This window comes from Wasmannia auropunctata, unplaced genomic scaffold (assembly GCF_000956235.1).
Source record: "Wasmannia auropunctata unplaced genomic scaffold, wasmannia.A_1.0 LD334250.1, whole genome shotgun sequence".
Lineage (NCBI taxonomy): Eukaryota > Metazoa > Arthropoda > Insecta > Hymenoptera > Formicidae > Wasmannia > Wasmannia auropunctata.
The window spans coordinates 1-17,621 of record NW_012028640.1 but is presented as its reverse complement, the minus strand read 5'-3'; the positions used below and the strand labels follow the sequence as shown (position 1 = coordinate 17,621).

The window sequence follows — 17,621 nt, the reverse complement described above, 5'->3', positions numbered from 1 at the left end:
AATTGTTGATTATATTTATAACACGGAATCGTCTGTTGTGCCAAATCAATTTTTATATTCATGTAATATTAAAAATATACATATACTTCTAAAAACACAGTTAATATATTATCTTCTTTTAAACATAAAAACTTCTAATTATATCATATATATTTTATATAAAAAGTATCTACGATTTCCCCTTTCCCTAATATTTATTTTTTTGTACCGTATTATAATAACATATTTTCATTATCTCTTTAAAACAATTACCAGTTCACAATATAAGAATATTGTTATATTTTTAACTGTGTTAATTATATCTAAAGTTATATCTAGAATTCGGGACGTTTACTAGGCTGTGATTTATTTCCTTTATATTTCGAAATTAAGTGTTTACTACATAAATAATACTTTAATCAAATAAATGTATTAATTTATTTTAGAATTAATTGCCTTGACGTAAAAGAATTTATAATATTTGTAATATATAATTATTATTATTTTGCTGAATATAAACCCAAAATTTTAATAATTTTAATTAAAATCTGAAGAGATTATCGTAGACACGTAATTTTTCCAAAAAATTTTTACAGTTTAATAAAAAATACATTCATGTATCATGAAAATAATGAGACAATAATTTTAATTCAGTTTTATATCTTTGTATTATAATTAGATTAATATTATAAAAATGAACTGAATATTTATAATACAATTTGTATTTTTTCAAATATTGTATGCTTAAACTAAGCGCGCAAGCTCTTATAATTATTTAAAAAATAACATTTTAAAATACTCGATGAAATATCTTCTTATTAATATATTTTTTCAAATAATATTTGCAATATTTTGAAAAAAAAAAGGTTAAATACATTTATAAATCTGCTTACTTAAAACTTACATTAAAATTAAAAAAATAATTTCTATTACTTAAGGATTTACTTACTTGTAATCTATCTCTTTCATCTGTTCACATCTATCTTGATTTAATTTATTTTCGTGGATATATTCCTCTCGGATCTTCATTCTCTGGGCACGAATTCCCGAACGATACAAAGTAAAAACTTATATATTTCTGCGTGATAAACTTTCGCAATGGGAGTATAAAGGAGTGGGGACCTTATATGAGAAACTGACATGTGCTTTATCATCAAGCTATTAGATCAATGACACGTATTAGAGCTAGTAGGTTTTTACGAATTGCGACGAATAGTCATTTCTGGCCGTGCGTGATGGTTGCAAATGCTCAAGGCTGCAAGGAACATTCAAACGTTGGGGTGCATAGCGAAATGCGCTCCGATCAATAATGAATGCAAGTATAAGCTGCGCTGGCTCACATGCTTACGCTCGATGACACCGTAACCCTTAACATGCGAGGATGGCGTCATGCAAAATGTGGAATAAAGAAATGTCCCGTGAATTTTCCTTGTATAAGCGAGTAATGTGGCCGCTCGGCTCGTGGCCGTTGGACCGTAGCAGAAACTTCGCAAAATTGCGCGCGCTGTTTGTTACAGTCACGCAGGTAAATCTAAGAGTTCGTCGATATATGTTTAAGAATTGCATACCTGAAACCTGTTGTTTCTGATAATGTAAATCGCAAAGTTATTTAAGTAAAAATAAGATAAAAAAAGTATCATTTATTAACGTATAATTTGTAAAGTGCTACATATTATAGGTATATTTTTGAAAATAAGCAGAGCAAATAATAAATCTCGTCTTTCTGACTTTGAAAGATAAGAATATAAACACGCACTTTTGTAATAATAAAATATAAATTAAGATATGTTCGTTATGAGTTTTAACATTTGATTTAGCCTTTTGTACATAAATTAAGATATGTTCATTATGATCTTTCTTATTTTCTATCTCTTAAGATTGAAAAATAATTCTGCAATTATTGCTTGTACGTACATATAAAATTTCCTAATAAAAATAAATATTCTTCAAATATAACTTATATTTTTTTATACTTATTTTATGTTGGCAGACTATTATGATAATTTATATAAGCATGGACATTAGTTACCACAGCTATGCTACTCAGGCCATCGTCGTCGAGCATCTCGTATTAGCTTCATGTGGGATTTTGACCATTGTAAAGATAACGCTGATACGGCTGCATCGCGACAACCTGTTGAAGAACCTGCGCAATGCGGCGAGCGACTGGACGTACATCACAGAACAAGATCATCGTCAAGTTATGTTTCGCTACACTAATCTGGGAAGATCCGTCTGCTTCTTTCAGATGGGTTCCTCGTATTTTGTCATTATACCGTTGATAGTCGGACCGCTACTGTCTTCTGCGACGTTGTTCTCTTCAGAAAACGTCACGTCAATTGCGAATTCCGAGAAAGAGATACGAGCCATGGAGCTGCCTCAAGAGATGATCTGTCCGTTCGACAATCAGATCGTTTGCTACGGTATATATATCCTACAAAGTATTCAGCTGATCGGCACGGCCACGGGGAACGTTGGCAGCGATGTTTTCCTCTTCGGCGTTTCCATGCATCTCTGTGGTCAACTGGAAGTGCTTGGTCTAGAGCTGTTGCGTTTCCACGAAGGGAGGGAACACAGTTACTGGAAACGAACTAAAATGGTCACACTGATCGAGAGGCACTGTCTGCTCCTGAATCTAGCCAAAGACATTGTTGACATACTCGATGGTATTTTGATCGCTCAACTAATCCTCCACGCTTCGCTTATATGCTTAATAGGTAATTTCAATTTAAGATCATACATGTCCTCCTTTCCGATTGATATTCCTCACATTGCGCTCATCTTATAAAGACTATTAATTCATTGGATTATAATTTAATTTAAAAGGACTAACAAGATTAATTTAATTGTTATAGAAATAGATAGAAATAAATACTGAGCACTTTTCAGGAATACAACTCATTGTGTCGTTGGCAAATAGTGAGTATGTCTTCGTCACGAGAAGTATATCCGCTTTTAATATAGCAATGATACAGCTGTTCTTATACAGCTATATAGGGGAAACTTTGTCGTCAAAAACGCAAGCGATTTCTCGCGCGATTTATTTAAGTAGATGGTACGACTTGCCTACAAACGTTGTGCGAGACATGTATTTTATAATAGCTCGCGCTAATGTACCCGTTCGCATAAGAGTAGGTAAATTCTACATTATGGATCTTAACACCTTCAAAAATATCCTGAAAGTCTCGGTTTCTTATTTTTCTGTATTAAAAATTATGCTTGTTCAATAAATTGTTGGAAACATAAATGAGATGTTTGGTAAAAATTGTAATTTCGCTTTTCACTTTTCTAAGCGACTTACAAAATAGAAAAAAAGTGACGTGTATGACTCACCTGTTATGTCATTTCTGATCGGAAAAACTTACAAAATTCGATCCGGCATAGTCGTCAAAATTGCGAAGCTCCTGAAATAAAATGTTATACACACGGAGCGTATCGTGACTCAATTGCACAAATAACGTTCTCTCTATGCGGTGAAAAATGTAGCCGTTCAATGTCCGCAGCAACTTAGAAAAAATGGTCACGTAAACTCCCCAGTGACAATTTGGCGTAAAAGCATAATCTTCTGCACTTTCCGATAATGCGTTAAGGCGGGTTGATAAGCGGGTATACGGCTCAAGTTGAATAAAAAATGAATCGTAATACCTGCATTGTGTCGGTGTACCGGGAACATCATCGGTTATTGGCATCAGTTACGGTCATTACGGTCGACCCAATGGCAAGTGAACGATGGAAAAACGATGTCGCACACGCGATGATCCCCTTCAAGCTGTTAGCGTGGCCCATCGGCGTTTGGCCACTTCAAGTTTATAACGTCTATTCGCTAATACGGTTCATCTTGTCCACTTGTTGCATGGTACGCGTCGTTTCAGTTCGATTTCGACGATCCTTTGTCGCGTGATGAACATGTAGATAGAATAACTTTTACCTCGACATCACAACAACTTGAAATAAAATTTCGTTGATATCGACAACATCAAGTGTTTAAATTCCCAAACAGTGGATATTGATGACGTCAAGATAGCGAAATGCTTTTTTTTCAGGAGTAACAACTCGTTGAACGAGAATATCATAATATCATGGATAGATCGTAGGCTATTGTAAATTGACTAATGAAAACATTTCAGTTTAGGACTTACGGTTTATTCGTGCCGAAGGGTAACGTAACTGTTTCTGAGAAATTCCGGGGGCTGCATGTGCTATATCGCTTATTTGGCTAGCTTGTCATTTGTGTCTAAGAAATACATCGATATATGACATTTTTTTGACAGCATTGTATCAAAAAGAATTGATCGTGTGAAAGACAAATTAGATGAACGAATATATACAAAATTGGAAAAAGATTCTCATTTTTATTATTTCTATTAAATTTTTATTTTATAGCATACAAACATTTATCTATTTATATTATTTATTGTATAATAAAATCTTGTTATTATTTTAATATTATGAAGTGTTTAATTTTGCGTGCCGTTAAATCAGTCCAGATAATTTTCAATGTTTCTTGACATTATAAATATTAGAAAGTTGAAATAAAAATATTTATTTCGAAAGATTATCTTATTATTAAATTTTAATATTTTCAAAGATCCGTCGATCTGGAATTGAGGCATATTGTTTCTAGACACAAAAGCTGTTTGAATGAGAAAATATACCGTTTACGCATATCAACAGAGCACAATAGTGATCTTGCCTTCCATGGAGTTTCACATGGGCTGCACGAACACGGAGCAGAATATAGACGGTCTCATGTTGGCCTGTTGCGGTGTACTAGGAGTACTGAAGAGTATATGTTTTCGCATTTACGCGAAAAACCTAACTGACAATTACAGTTCCGCCCGGGATGATTATCTGACGATTGAAAATATGGAGCACCGCGCTATCATGCATAGACACGGTTTTATAGGAAGAATTCTCTCCTGTTTTATGGTGTGCTTCTCCTACGTTAGTGTGATAATATATTCGCTAATTCCTCTTCTGGGTGAAGATCCGACTAGTAAGCAAGATAGTCAGATCAACGTAACAATTGAAGACGCTGTATTGGACTATCCAATACCATCAAGATGCGCGTTAGAATACTTGCATATCCCAACGAGCATATATAAAACTGTTTGTCTCTTGGAGTTTATTGTCCTAGTACTTACATGTACTTGTAATCACGGTAATATCTATTTGTTGATTTGTATGTTTTTTTTTGTATCATGTAACACTACTTAAAATATGACAGAATTTTGAACATAAAATCAGGTCAAAATTTTTTAACTCTACTAATTTTTATATTAACTCTATTGATGTAACTTATCTGCTTATTGTTAATCATAAAAATATTATAATATACATAATAATATACATATATCATAAAATATGAAAACATAAAAATATATTCAAAAGGATGTAAAAATGAGATTAAATATATAATTCAGTTAGAAGAAATACCAAAAAATTATAGTTATACGAAATTAATATACGGAATTTTATATATACATATAGATTTTTTATTAATGAAATGAAGTTTGTATCATTGTATTTCCTCTTTAAAAGGTAATGACTCTTTGTTTCTCAATATCACATTGCATGTATGTGGTCAAGTGAAAATTTTAAAAGCCAATTTCGTCGACTTTGTTGTCTCAAGTCCACAAGTTTACGATCGTTTCAATGTTCTAATTCAGAGACATAACTATCTAATGGAATTGGCCAAGGAACTGGCCGAAACGATCAGTGTAGTTTTGTTGACACAGTTATTTATTAGCAGCGTCCTGTTGTGTATAATGGGTAAATATTATATTATTTAAACGTTATAAAGTTTTGCAACGTATGTAAATTACAAGAATTTTAAGCGAATAAATTACTTTTCAGGGTTTCAATTTATCTTAGCGTTAAAAACACACAATGTTGTTGTGATGGGGAAAAGCTGCATGGTATTGTGTACCATGATGACACAATTAACCGTATACAGTTTTGTCGGGGATTACTTGAAATCCCAAATGGAAGAAGTTGGATTTTTCATTTATCAAAGCGCCTGGTACGATCTTCCTGCAAAGCTGGCGAGACATTTAATCTTCGTCATCATGCGAACAAAATCGCCCGTCAAGCTGCTGGCTGGAAATTTCATTGTGGTAAACCTGGCAACTTATATGAGTATCCTGAAAACTTCTATTTCGTACTTATCTGTACTACGTGTGATGATAGAAACATAAAATATAATATACGTGATAAAAAAATTTTACAAACTATAAATCTCGACAATTCGGAATTGTCGAGATTTATAGTTTGATAAGATAGAATTCTGTAGAAACAAAAGTTACTATAATATACTTTAATAAAATTGCTAATCACGATCATAATATAACTGTGCCAAAAATCGATTATTTCTTCTCATAAAAAAGTTTCTACGTTTCTACGAAATATTTACGTTTGGAAAAGATATGCTGTCTTGCTTAAGAAATTACAATCTTAATATTACATATATATTTTTTTTTTCAAGAAAAATGATTTTCCTCTTTTTCTTAATTCAATACCTCTAAACTCGTTTTCATTTGAAATTTTTAGACCATAATAGTGCAAATATTATTACATTTTACTATTAAAATAACTATTAAAATATTATACTAACTTAAAGATACCGATTATTACCTTTTATCATTTACATCCAATGCCGAATGTCCAATTGTTGCGTATCATAATGCGATGTATTGCTCTCTTTCTTGCGATGTGTTCTCGACATTCAATTGAAACCCAAAAATCCATATCATGGAGCTCAGTTGTACCACAAATCACACTTGCTTTGAAATACACCAACATTGTCAATTAGATTAAAACAGATATTACATTTTTGTTGATTATATATTGCATATAACATTCAAATTCCGAATCAATTTGTCATTTGTAACGCACAATGCACGTTTTCTTCACCGATGACGCGATATTTTTTTCTATTGCGCTCGCGTAACTACCGGTTGTATAGACATGCGCAAACTGTCTTTTTGCACATTTATCTTACTACCATCCATCATGCGCAGTATGAGCTAATGAAAAAAAATGAGTCTAATGGGGATAATGCGTCTTACCTGCGGTTATGATGTCCCTTAGTAATGTTTCATGACAATGTTCGTAAATTGACATTGAATTTGCGACGTCGAAAAATTGCGCCCGTATAACGACGGGGCAGTCATCGAATGTCCAGTCATTCGCGTAGTTTGTGCAACCACTATAATGTCGGATGATGTCTGGAACGACGATGTCATTTATGCGTTCTCCATTCATAGAACGTTTATGCAAATACTCGGTTTATGGCCGCTGCAAAAGAAGACGATATTCACGATAATTCACTGGAGTGTAATGATATTTCTACTGGTACGTTGACAGTACGTTGACAGGGAGGGAAGAAATTGTAGAAACGCGTTCGCAGCTGCAGAGCAAATAGGTATACCGGGACGATCCGCGAAATTTCTAAGTTCAAGAATGTGTGCACAAAAGAATTTTTTCAAATTTTGTCGTAAACAGTGCGAGCTTTTCAAGTGCGAATATTTTATACTCGTTACTGTTCACGCATATATCATATTTTCTAAGGTAATGGGATCATTATTAGTTCACGCCACTCTGCTTCATGTACTTGGAATTCATTGGAAGTCATAATGACTCCGGTAGACACATGGATGCCACGGTATATACTGTATTGACGGGAGCTTTAAATTTGAACTATGTCTATATTGCTGGTAAACGAGACAAGTTGGCCAAAAACATTAATGCTGCTATCACCGATTGGTTATCTGCAAAGAGTGACGAGAAATCGTACAAGATCATGAAGAAACAGGCGTTTGAATCCAGACTGTGGACTTTGATCATGTTATATTCAGCTGCCACATGTTGTGGTCTTTATGTACTGTCTGTCGTATTTGCAAACTTAATAGATGTATTTTTACCAGATGAAACGGTGAACGTATCAAATGGTAATGTAATATTTCTATAATATTTGTTGAATTGTTATTTAATAAGAAGTACACGGAAAAAAAGTACTGTTGCCACAACATAATAACTGTGATAATTTTCGCCCATCAATGTAAAAGGATTATAGGAACTAAAATACTTTGGAAGTGACTTATATAGTTAATTGAACTCTCCGTCTCAATGTTGTGACGTGCAACTATATCATATATATCTCTCAATCGTACTATTTGTTGTGCAGACTACATTAGAGAGATAACAATAATAATGCTTCGGTTAAAGCAACTATATATATGAAGATATTTTACTAACCAATTGTTACTTATCATCAGAACTACGTTTGCGAGAACCGTATAGATTTCAAAATAATATTAATATAATTTAAATTCATGTACATTCCTTTTTCAAACATAGAAAATATAGTTTTAACATCCATAGCAATTTTTTCCGTGTACTTTATAAATGCATTTGCAAGAAAATTAATAATAATTATTGGAAATTATCCTGTGAAACAAGGAAGTATATATTCTCTGAATTTTCCAGTATCGTGTATTACGGATATATCTGTTTTGCAAATTATTTTTTGTTTTATACATTAAATTTTCTGTTATAGATTCTGAGAAATGGAGATACAAAAATATATTATGCAATTACATATACAAATAATTTATTGCCTCTATAGCTTTTTCATTTTCATAATGAAAATAGATCTAAATTAAAATTGTTCTTTTTTTGTTAGCGTCTTAAGAATTTTTAAACAAGGCATTAAAAATTTATGTTTATCACATTATTTTATTATTCGTCTTTTTCAATTTTAACTGTTTTACTTTAATATCTAATTATATTAAAATATACTATTGTTCTTAAATATGTTCTTCAGATTTGTATTCTTATTGTGTGCAGGCAGTGTTAGTGCAAGAGAGAGGACATTTATAATACCATATGGTGATTTGGTTAATGAAATTACCAGCTTGCAGTATGCAATAGTCACCGCCTTTCATGCTTTTCAATTAACCGTGATATGTACAATGCAATCTGTTTCGGACGCTTTTTACATTAGCATCACTCTACATCTCACTGGTCAACTTAAAGTGCTTACAGAAAAATTTAAAATGTTCGCAAGCAATAAAGACACTCAAGTAAATCGGAAGCAATTTATTAGCTTGATTAACAGGCACTGCGAATTAATGGAGTACAGTCAGAATGTGGAAGAGACGTTCAGCATAAATATATTATACAAATTCGTTGGAGCAACGCTTCTACTCGCGCTACTAGGTATAATAACTTTTTATTCTGGAATTTATTGTGAGTTTAATGACTATTTAGAAATTCATATATTAATCACATATATTTTCTTATCAAAATATTTAAATATACCATATCATATTACAATTAAAGATTTAATTGTATCGTATTATATTGCGTTAATTTTAATTTTCATCTTTGCTTCATAAAATCTCTTTCAGGATTACGTATATTAATTTGCTTAAAAAGCGGCGATTATGTCGCTTCAACGAGAACTACTCTACTCATGAATTACGTGATATTGGAGTCGCTGGTATACTGCTATGGCGGTGATTTTATACAGAAAGGAAGCCAAGATATATTTCATGCAATGTTCATGACTTCCTGGTTTACGCTTCCCGCAACGTTTATGAAGGACGTGAACTTCGCAATGATGAGGTCACGCTATCCGTTTCGTCTCACTGGTGGAAAATTTTTCTACGTTAATTGCGAGGCGATAGGGTACATTCTGAAGACGGCAGGTTCATACGTTTCGGTTTTGCGAGTGGCACTAAGAGATTAATAAAAATCAACAAATCTAATTAGACTTTACAAAATAAAAATTATATAAGAATTATGGATGTTATCTAAAAATAGGTATAACAAAAAAATACATAATATAATAATTAAAATACTTTCAAACATATACATTTAATTCTTATATATATATAATTTTATTAATACATTTATTATATTATTGATAACAAAAAAATTTCAAATTTCAATTACTATTTCAAATAAATACCAGAAATTCAGCTGTCATATTAGAGTTGTGCAGAACCTCGCTGTTCCTTCCGCAACCGTCCGCATTCTTCTACTGTGTAACATACACTGCGTGTGCCGCAGATAGTTTTACTCTTTTCACTTTATTCGCTACATCGCTCCGATCAGATGATATAACAAAAAAAAATGTTTTGCTCACGGAAAAGAAACGTAGACCTACAGGACATTGTCGTTCGACACGTAATTGATCGCGAGCATCTATGTATATGCGCTGACAGAACAACATTAGGTATACATTGAAAATTGTGCGCATTATCGGGGACGTACCCAAAGACGCGGTAGGCACAAATTTGTATCGTATCACTTATCTTACCACCCTAAAGGTTGGTCAGTGCGGAAGGACTAGATGCGTACAGGCAGCAATTTGCCTCGCGGGCAAAAGTAAGGCATCGACCCGAGCAGTATATATCCAGTCACGCACGGACTACAATTTTCCTTTTTGAGGTCGAAACCGACCAATACATCGCTGAACATGAAGACGAATTGGAACAGTGGTATAGATTATGGCTTTTCTACGATAAAATCGATGATGTGGATACTTGGTCTGTGGCCTCTGCAGCGGGATAACGTAGTTTACACGATTCAGTGGTTCATAATATTCATAGCAGGGGTAAAATAACGTAACGTAATGTAAGATAACATGCAATGTAGAAATTAGCTGCTTGTAATGGTAAGAGCAAAAGTATATGCAATTTCTTAGTGAAAGTTAACAAGGTAAAAAGCTGCACTGCATTTGCTTTTAAATCTTTCTCTCAGTCAAGTTCAAAATGATAAGAACTTTAACTTTAAATTATCAAATAATTAAATCTATTATCTATAATTATTATATTGAATAAATTCTGTAACACGTATATAACATTGTATGTGTAAAAAGTATATAAAATTTAATGCATTTAAAAAAAGATATATATTATGCACAATAATTTTTCATATAATTTTAAGCATATTAAGAACAATTGGTGATTAAAGTTTTATAAATAATTTGAACAAGTCATTTCTTGATAGTTATTGTTTTCGATATAGTGCAACCTTGCAATGAGAACGCAATTTTATATTTACTACCATGCAGTCTCTCACATTGATCAACGTGCTGATAGAACCTTTTAAGACCTGCGACGCTGCTAGAGACGGTTTGGAAATTCTTCGTTTAATAGAAAGCGGCATGCATGCCTGGTTGAACATTATTTTTCCGCGAATTTACATGAAAAAGATCGCCGTTAATGTCAATTCCGCGATCGACGACTGGTCGTCCCCGTCAATGAAGCAAGAGTCGCGCGTAGTGATGATGGCTTACGCACGTGTAGGACGTCTAGTCGCCCTGACTCACTTGATTGCCGGTGGAACAGCGGGCGCCTTGTGGTTTATATCCGTCTTCCTCAGCAATAAGCAAGAGGTTGTATTAAATCATCATAAGACCTATTGTTGAGTAATATTTAAACATATTTTGTTAGTAAAGAAAATATTTTATTCTGTAAAAATTAATATATTCTGTATTCTGTATTCTAATATATTCTGTTTTCCGTATTCTACAGGCTGCATCTATGGATAACGATACGGAAGCTATGTGGAATTTTGTACTTCCATCAACATGTCTGTACAAAGGGGTTTCGTATTCCACATACAAAATATTATTTGTGGTGCAAATAGTACAAGGATCCTTGATATTAATATCAGAATGTGCTTGCGATAGCTTCTTCTTCGGCATCACTATGCATCTTTGCGGTCAGTTGGAGCTCTTAAGGATACAGTTTACGGAGATCGGCAAAAAACGCTATGGGGAAAAGCGTCATGGAAATATTTTGGGGCCACTCGTCAGAAGACATTGCCAGCTAATAGCGCTGACCAAGAATATTGAAGACGCTTTTAGTGTCAACATTTTACTGCGCCTTTTAATAATTAGTGTAGTCATTGCTGCTTCAGGTATGTATCCTCAAATTTTTTTCAATTTTTTTAACAATTTTATATTGATCCATCTTGAAATAATTTACAAAATTATATCTCAAAATTTGCATAAAAATTACGAAAAAGGTTTTGCAGTATATTTACACAGTTAGATTAAATTATTGAATTATTTTTAAAATCTACGGTAAAATAAGAAAGAGTCAAGTACAAATATACAGCAAAACAGAACGAGAAAAAGTAATGAAATAGCAATGAAAATTATAATTTACAGAGAAATATTTTAACATATAAAATATATTCAGCATAAAAATCTAAGCTAATATTCATAATTCGAAGAATTGCGGGTTTTCAGGAGTAGGGGTTCTCTTGTCAATCAAACACCAAGATTACAAGGAAATGATAAAAATGTTCATGTCCATTCAATTTTATTTAGTACAAACCTTTTTGTATACGTATGCCGGAGATATCTTGCAGAATCGAAGCGAGTCAATTGTTTATGCCATATACAGCACAGAGTGGGACGAAATGTCACCCGTCATGGTGAAGGATCTGATATTCATTATGATGAGAATGAAGACTCCTCTTCGAATTAGCGCTGGAAAATTTTTCTATCTTACGCGAAACACTATGACAGATATCTTGAGAACCACCTTAACGTACATATCGTTTTTACAAGTGACAATTAACAAATACGATAATTCTCAATAATTCCTACGTTTATAAAAAGCGACACACATTTGTAGATAAGTAAAATAAAATATAATTATATTTCAGTATCTCATCATCTACTTCTTTTGAGCAACATGTTATATTTGTTTCATATTTGTTACATGTACAAATTTATATATTATACTTGTTATTTATCTTCCTTTTTACCGATCTATAACGTTGTTTTTGAAGCACTTGTTTTGATCTTTCTATATACATATATAACAAGAAACGTATAGATTTCATTACGATGTGAGGAGAGCTTTTTATCAAATTGGAAATTATATCGTATTGAAAATCTATCAACTTGAACGAATTAAAAATCTTTATTTCTGTTCTACGCGGATTGATAAATAGTGAGTTCCCAAGTAACAAGTCATCATGACATCAAAATGACGTCAAAATGATTTAAAAGTCACTTTTCGATCAATTATGAATCATTTTAATGTCATTTTGACGATACGTAACTTGCTGTTCTGCTTAGGTTCTTAGATATTAAAATTGCGCGTATCTATAACAAGATACAAACGTGTACGCAAAAGAAATTTTTAATTATTTAGCGGTGAATTAGAAGATACTGATACATTGAATTCGAAATTGTGTCGTACTCCATATCTTTCTTTACGATAAAACTGCAAAAAAAATTATTACAATATTGCCAATACGACAGTCGCGACCGGAGACAACGTATTGAAACAAAAATAAAACTCCCTTTCTTCTCTTTTGCTCTTCACCCTTTTGTACTTTCATGAAGAGAACTTCACATAAATTGTTCTAAACAACTGTACTTCGGAAAATAACAGAACGTACGGATAAGTAAAAAATAAGTTAAAATAGTGCAACTACAATAAAATATGTACGCGAATACGAATTTCGTCGATGATCGATCCACATTATGGGCAAAGACTGACATTTGTGACTACAGTACGTCTCTACTTGACTGCCATAATGTCGTGGAATGACGATACGGCATACTCTATGACCCTCGTCAAACACTTAACTGTACCCATAGGTGCTTGGCCCTTGCAAGAATACAATAAATTCACTTTGTTGCGGCATATTGTGTCTAGTCTTGGGTTGGTACGTTTCCAATTTTCATATTGTGAAACAAAATTTGTCTTGTATTTTCGATATCTGAAGCTCAGAGAACAGATTATCGATATAAATTTGTTAAGAACGCTTAAAATAAATATTGACACGGTAAAAACGAAAAATGAATAAAGCAAAGTCTCCGAGATAAACAGGTCCATTCTTATTTTCTGTGCAGAGCGTGGTGGTGGTCGTGCAGTATCTCGAGCTCTATTACAACTGCACAAGCGCGAACGCGAATCTTGACGCCCTCACGCTCTTTGCATGCGGTATTGTCGCTCTAACGAAAATAATATGGTTCCGTATATACGCCGATAATTTGATTTGCAATTATTCCTCTGCCATGAACGATTATCTTTCAATCGACACCGAGGAGAAGCGCATCATCATGCGAGAGCACGCTTTCTGGGGAAGAGTAATCTGCATTATCGCCTTATTGATCGCTTACGTCGATTCGGCGATCTTCATCGTGGGACACGCACAAGTAAGCAGCGAGGAGGCTAAGACTAATATAACTATCCTGGGCCGTCAAGCGGGGTACGCTATTCCGTCGACATGTACGTTAGCGAATTTTCCCATTTCGACGAACTTATATGTGGTGATTTTCGCGCTGCAATACATCTATCTTGTAATTATGTGCCTCAGCAATCACGGTGAGCCATTATTATTTGTGTAATTATTTTCACAAAATATTAATTTGTATTATATACATATAAATTATTTAGGATGCGATTTACAATGTTTACTAAATGTTTTAAGTCGCATCCTAAATAATTTATATGTACATAATACAAATTAATATTATGTAAAAACATTTATTAATGAATTTTTTAAGTCGTGTAATTATCTTTTGAATGCAAATTTGTTCAAATGTCGAATGCATACTACGCTTTTAATAAAATATTTAATTTTGCAAATATTAAATTTGGTTTCTATTAATATTCGTAAAATCTTTCATGTATTTTGTAGGTAGGTGCTGTTTAATACATATTTGTAATTAATATTTTGCATTTTCTCAACGTATTTTTAATCATAATGTTTATAGGCAGTGACTCTGTATTTCTTCATATTGTGTTACACGTGTGCGGCCAACTAAAAATTTTAAAAGCAAGGTTCATGAACTTTGACGTTACAAGTCCGAAAGTCTACGAACGTTTTAACACACTAATTTTGAGACACGGTCATTTGATAAGAATGACCAGAAAGCTTGCCGAGATAATTAGCTTCGTTTTGGTAGTACAACTCTTTATCAGCAGTATGCTTATAATTATAGTAGGTAAATATGCATCAATTTGACATATCCGCGAATTAATAAAAAAAAATTATGAAATGTTATAAAATATTACATTAATTACGTGTGTCCTTTGCAGGATTCCAGTTTATCATTGCCTTAACCACCAGCGACTTTGGAATGATGTCAAAAAGTTTCTTGGTACTCAGCGCCTTTCTGGTGCAGCTAACGCTATATAGCATTGTCGGGGATTATTTGAAGACACAGATGGAAGAAGTCGCGCTGTTCGTTTATCAGAGCGTTTGGTATGATCTTCCTGTAAAAGTGACAAAAAATATTGTATTTATTATGAAGTGGAACCAGCTTCCAATTAAGCTGCAAGCTGGAAATTTCGTTGTGGTAGACTTGGGAACTTACATGAGCATTCTAAAAACTTCTCTTTCATATTTATCTGTATTACGCGTGATGATGGAAGCGTAAAGCATATAACAATAATATATATCAGAAGCATATATTAACAATTGTTCACATAAGATACCTACAGAGAAATAATTACGTATATAATGTAGAATTTTAACAAAATTGCTAATTATAATCACAATACATTTAAACCGTATTAAAAATATCACGCAACAGCAAAATATGAAATATGCATAATTTCAGTGGAGCTTATAACACTACTTGTGTTGCCTAAGAAATTAAATTTAAAAATTGATCAAACGTATCCTTGATAAGAAAATGGTATCGGAATAAAAGATATTGTAACGCGATCAATGACAGATGATGCACTGGAAAGAACATGAAACTCCCCCTCTCTTTCGCCGCTCGATCTTTGCCCCACTCTACTTCCATATAAAAAACCGGTTTCCGTCAGTTTTTAAAATAACTGTGTTTTGAAAAATAACAAGGTAATTTAGTAAATGTGGCACAATTGCGTATGATGTAGAACTTTAATAAAATATGAACGTAAAAGCGAACGTCGCCTATATGACCGGCTCGTATTACGGGCAAAGGCTAGCTGATTATTGAGTATCGTGCACCGTATAGCTCGACATGACTGCAATAATGTCACGGAATGACGATGTGGCATACGCTATGACTCCCTTCAAATTCTTAACTCTGCCATTAGGCGTTTGGCCCTTGCAAGAATATAACGCATTAGCCTTTATACGTTCTTTCGTATGCACCGTCAGTTTGGTACGTTCTCTCTTCACATTTACATCATATTCCTATAAAAATTTCTCTGCAACTTGTACTTCGACGTATCAAGTTAGACAGTTCAATTTGAAATAAGTATACAATAAAAACGGAAAAAACAAGCCCCGTAATAAACGTTCTTCTGTCTGTGTAGACCGCGTGGATAATCATAATTTTCTTCGAAGTTAATTTCGGTGGCGGCGATGTGTATACAAAAATTGATGGTCTTTTGCTTATGATGTGCACCATCCTTTCTGTAATAAAAATTTTAGCCTTTCGCTTGTATGCCGACAATATGATTCGAAATTTCTCTTCTGCTGTGAAAGATTATCTCGCAATCGACAACGAGAACATGCGCAAGATTATGCGACATCACGCATTCATGGCAAGGGTGATGTGCTACAGTGTCTTATCTTTCGCTTATACGGCACCAGTTTTCTTTCTGGTAGCTGTATTAATAGCAGGTGGTGATGAGGACATCCAAGTTAATAGCAATACATCCATTAAGAATCCAGCAGAAGATTTACCTGTGCCCTTAACATGGACTTTAGGAAGTTATCATCTCTCTACGAGTTTATATTTCGTGATCACTATAGTACAATACATTATATTGACGCTCAATTGCAATGGCAATGTTGGTAATAAGATGATCATTAATACCGAAGAGACTTATGTACCTATAATTAGTTTGCTTTAAACATTTTGTTTTTAATAAAATTCAAAAATAAATTTTGTAATTTTTAGATTTTATTTTTCAACACTTTGATTATTAGCATATAAACTAAGCATAATGTTTAATTAAACATTTATTTTTATTGGCATTAAGTATTAAACCTTTGTTTATCAATACATTTTTTATTTTTTTATACACGTCTTAGCTATTTTGATTGCAATAAGATAATGTTTTGCTTTTTTTTTAATTACTTCATTAGCAGATTCTGACTGATCACTTCTTTATTAAAACTTTTAATGTACATTACTTTAATGTATTGTAAAATTAAAATTTATTTATCAAGGCAATGATGTTCTTTTCCTTGCAATTCTTCTCCATATTTGTGGACAAATGGAACTCCTAAAAATCGAATTTACCAATTATGGCGTAAAAAGCAAAGTCATAATTGAAGATTTTTCAGTATTAATATCAAGACATCGTTATCTAATGGAGCATGCGGAACTTCTGATAGATGTAATAAGTTTTGTTTTGCTCGTGCAATTGCTGATCAGTTGTATTATTATTTGTATTATGGGTAAATATCTCTTATTTAATACTGCTCCAGTTATCGCGAAACATTATACACATTTATCAAAATATAAAAAGTTACAATGTTTTACATTTTATCAAATATCCACAGAATATTATCTAATTGTATCTTGTGGTATTTTATAATAACATAACAAAATAATCACATTTAACTGGCAAAATTTCTGTATCAGTAATTCTGCTATAAAAATTGATTTGTGCATGCTATACATGCAATTATATGTTTTTCAAGATCGGAAGAGC

General features: G+C 32.9%; 6 protein-coding genes across 6 annotated transcripts; all 6 read left to right on the top strand.

Annotated features, from left to right (window-relative positions):
- The first annotated feature begins 1,993 nt into the window (after positions 1 to 1,993).
- Positions 1,994 to 3,209, top strand: LOC105458956 (odorant receptor 13a-like). Its single transcript, XM_011704595.1, has 2 exons — positions 1,994 to 2,696; positions 2,869 to 3,209. The coding sequence occupies exons 1-2, from the start codon at positions 1,994 to 1,996 to the stop codon at positions 3,207 to 3,209; spliced, it is 1,044 nt and encodes a 347-aa protein (XP_011702897.1).
- A 401-nt stretch (positions 3,210 to 3,610) lies between these two features.
- Positions 3,611 to 6,176, top strand: LOC105458955 (odorant receptor 13a-like). The gene is made up of 4 exons (XM_011704594.1): positions 3,611 to 3,835; positions 4,654 to 5,140; positions 5,521 to 5,751; positions 5,836 to 6,176. The coding sequence occupies exons 1-4, from the start codon at positions 3,611 to 3,613 to the stop codon at positions 6,174 to 6,176; spliced, it is 1,284 nt and encodes a 427-aa protein (XP_011702896.1).
- A 1,015-nt stretch (positions 6,177 to 7,191) lies between these two features.
- LOC105458954 (odorant receptor 4-like) lies at positions 7,192 to 9,730 on the top strand. The gene is made up of 4 exons (XM_011704593.1): positions 7,192 to 7,332; positions 7,568 to 7,928; positions 8,827 to 9,198; positions 9,390 to 9,730. The coding sequence occupies exons 1-4, from the start codon at positions 7,192 to 7,194 to the stop codon at positions 9,728 to 9,730; spliced, it is 1,215 nt and encodes a 404-aa protein (XP_011702895.1).
- A 1,921-nt stretch (positions 9,731 to 11,651) lies between these two features.
- LOC105458906 (putative odorant receptor 85d) lies at positions 11,652 to 12,600 on the top strand. Its single transcript, XM_011704517.1, has 2 exons — positions 11,652 to 11,910; positions 12,245 to 12,600. Exons 1-2 carry the CDS (start codon positions 11,700 to 11,702, stop codon positions 12,598 to 12,600), a joined length of 567 nt encoding a protein of 188 aa, XP_011702819.1. The 5' UTR covers positions 11,652 to 11,699.
- An 879-nt stretch (positions 12,601 to 13,479) lies between these two features.
- LOC105458953 lies at positions 13,480 to 14,365 on the top strand. The gene is made up of 2 exons (XM_011704592.1): positions 13,480 to 13,680; positions 13,868 to 14,365. Exons 1-2 carry the CDS (start codon positions 13,480 to 13,482, stop codon positions 14,363 to 14,365), a joined length of 699 nt encoding a protein of 232 aa, XP_011702894.1.
- A 1,608-nt stretch (positions 14,366 to 15,973) lies between these two features.
- Positions 15,974 to 16,790, top strand: LOC105458952 (the record flags this gene model as incomplete). Its single annotated transcript, XM_011704591.1, has 2 exons — positions 15,974 to 16,117; positions 16,272 to 16,790. Coding segments are annotated over exons 1-2 (663 nt in total), but the record flags the coding sequence as incomplete, so codon positions are not given.
- Between the last annotated feature and the right edge of the window lie 831 nt (positions 16,791 to 17,621).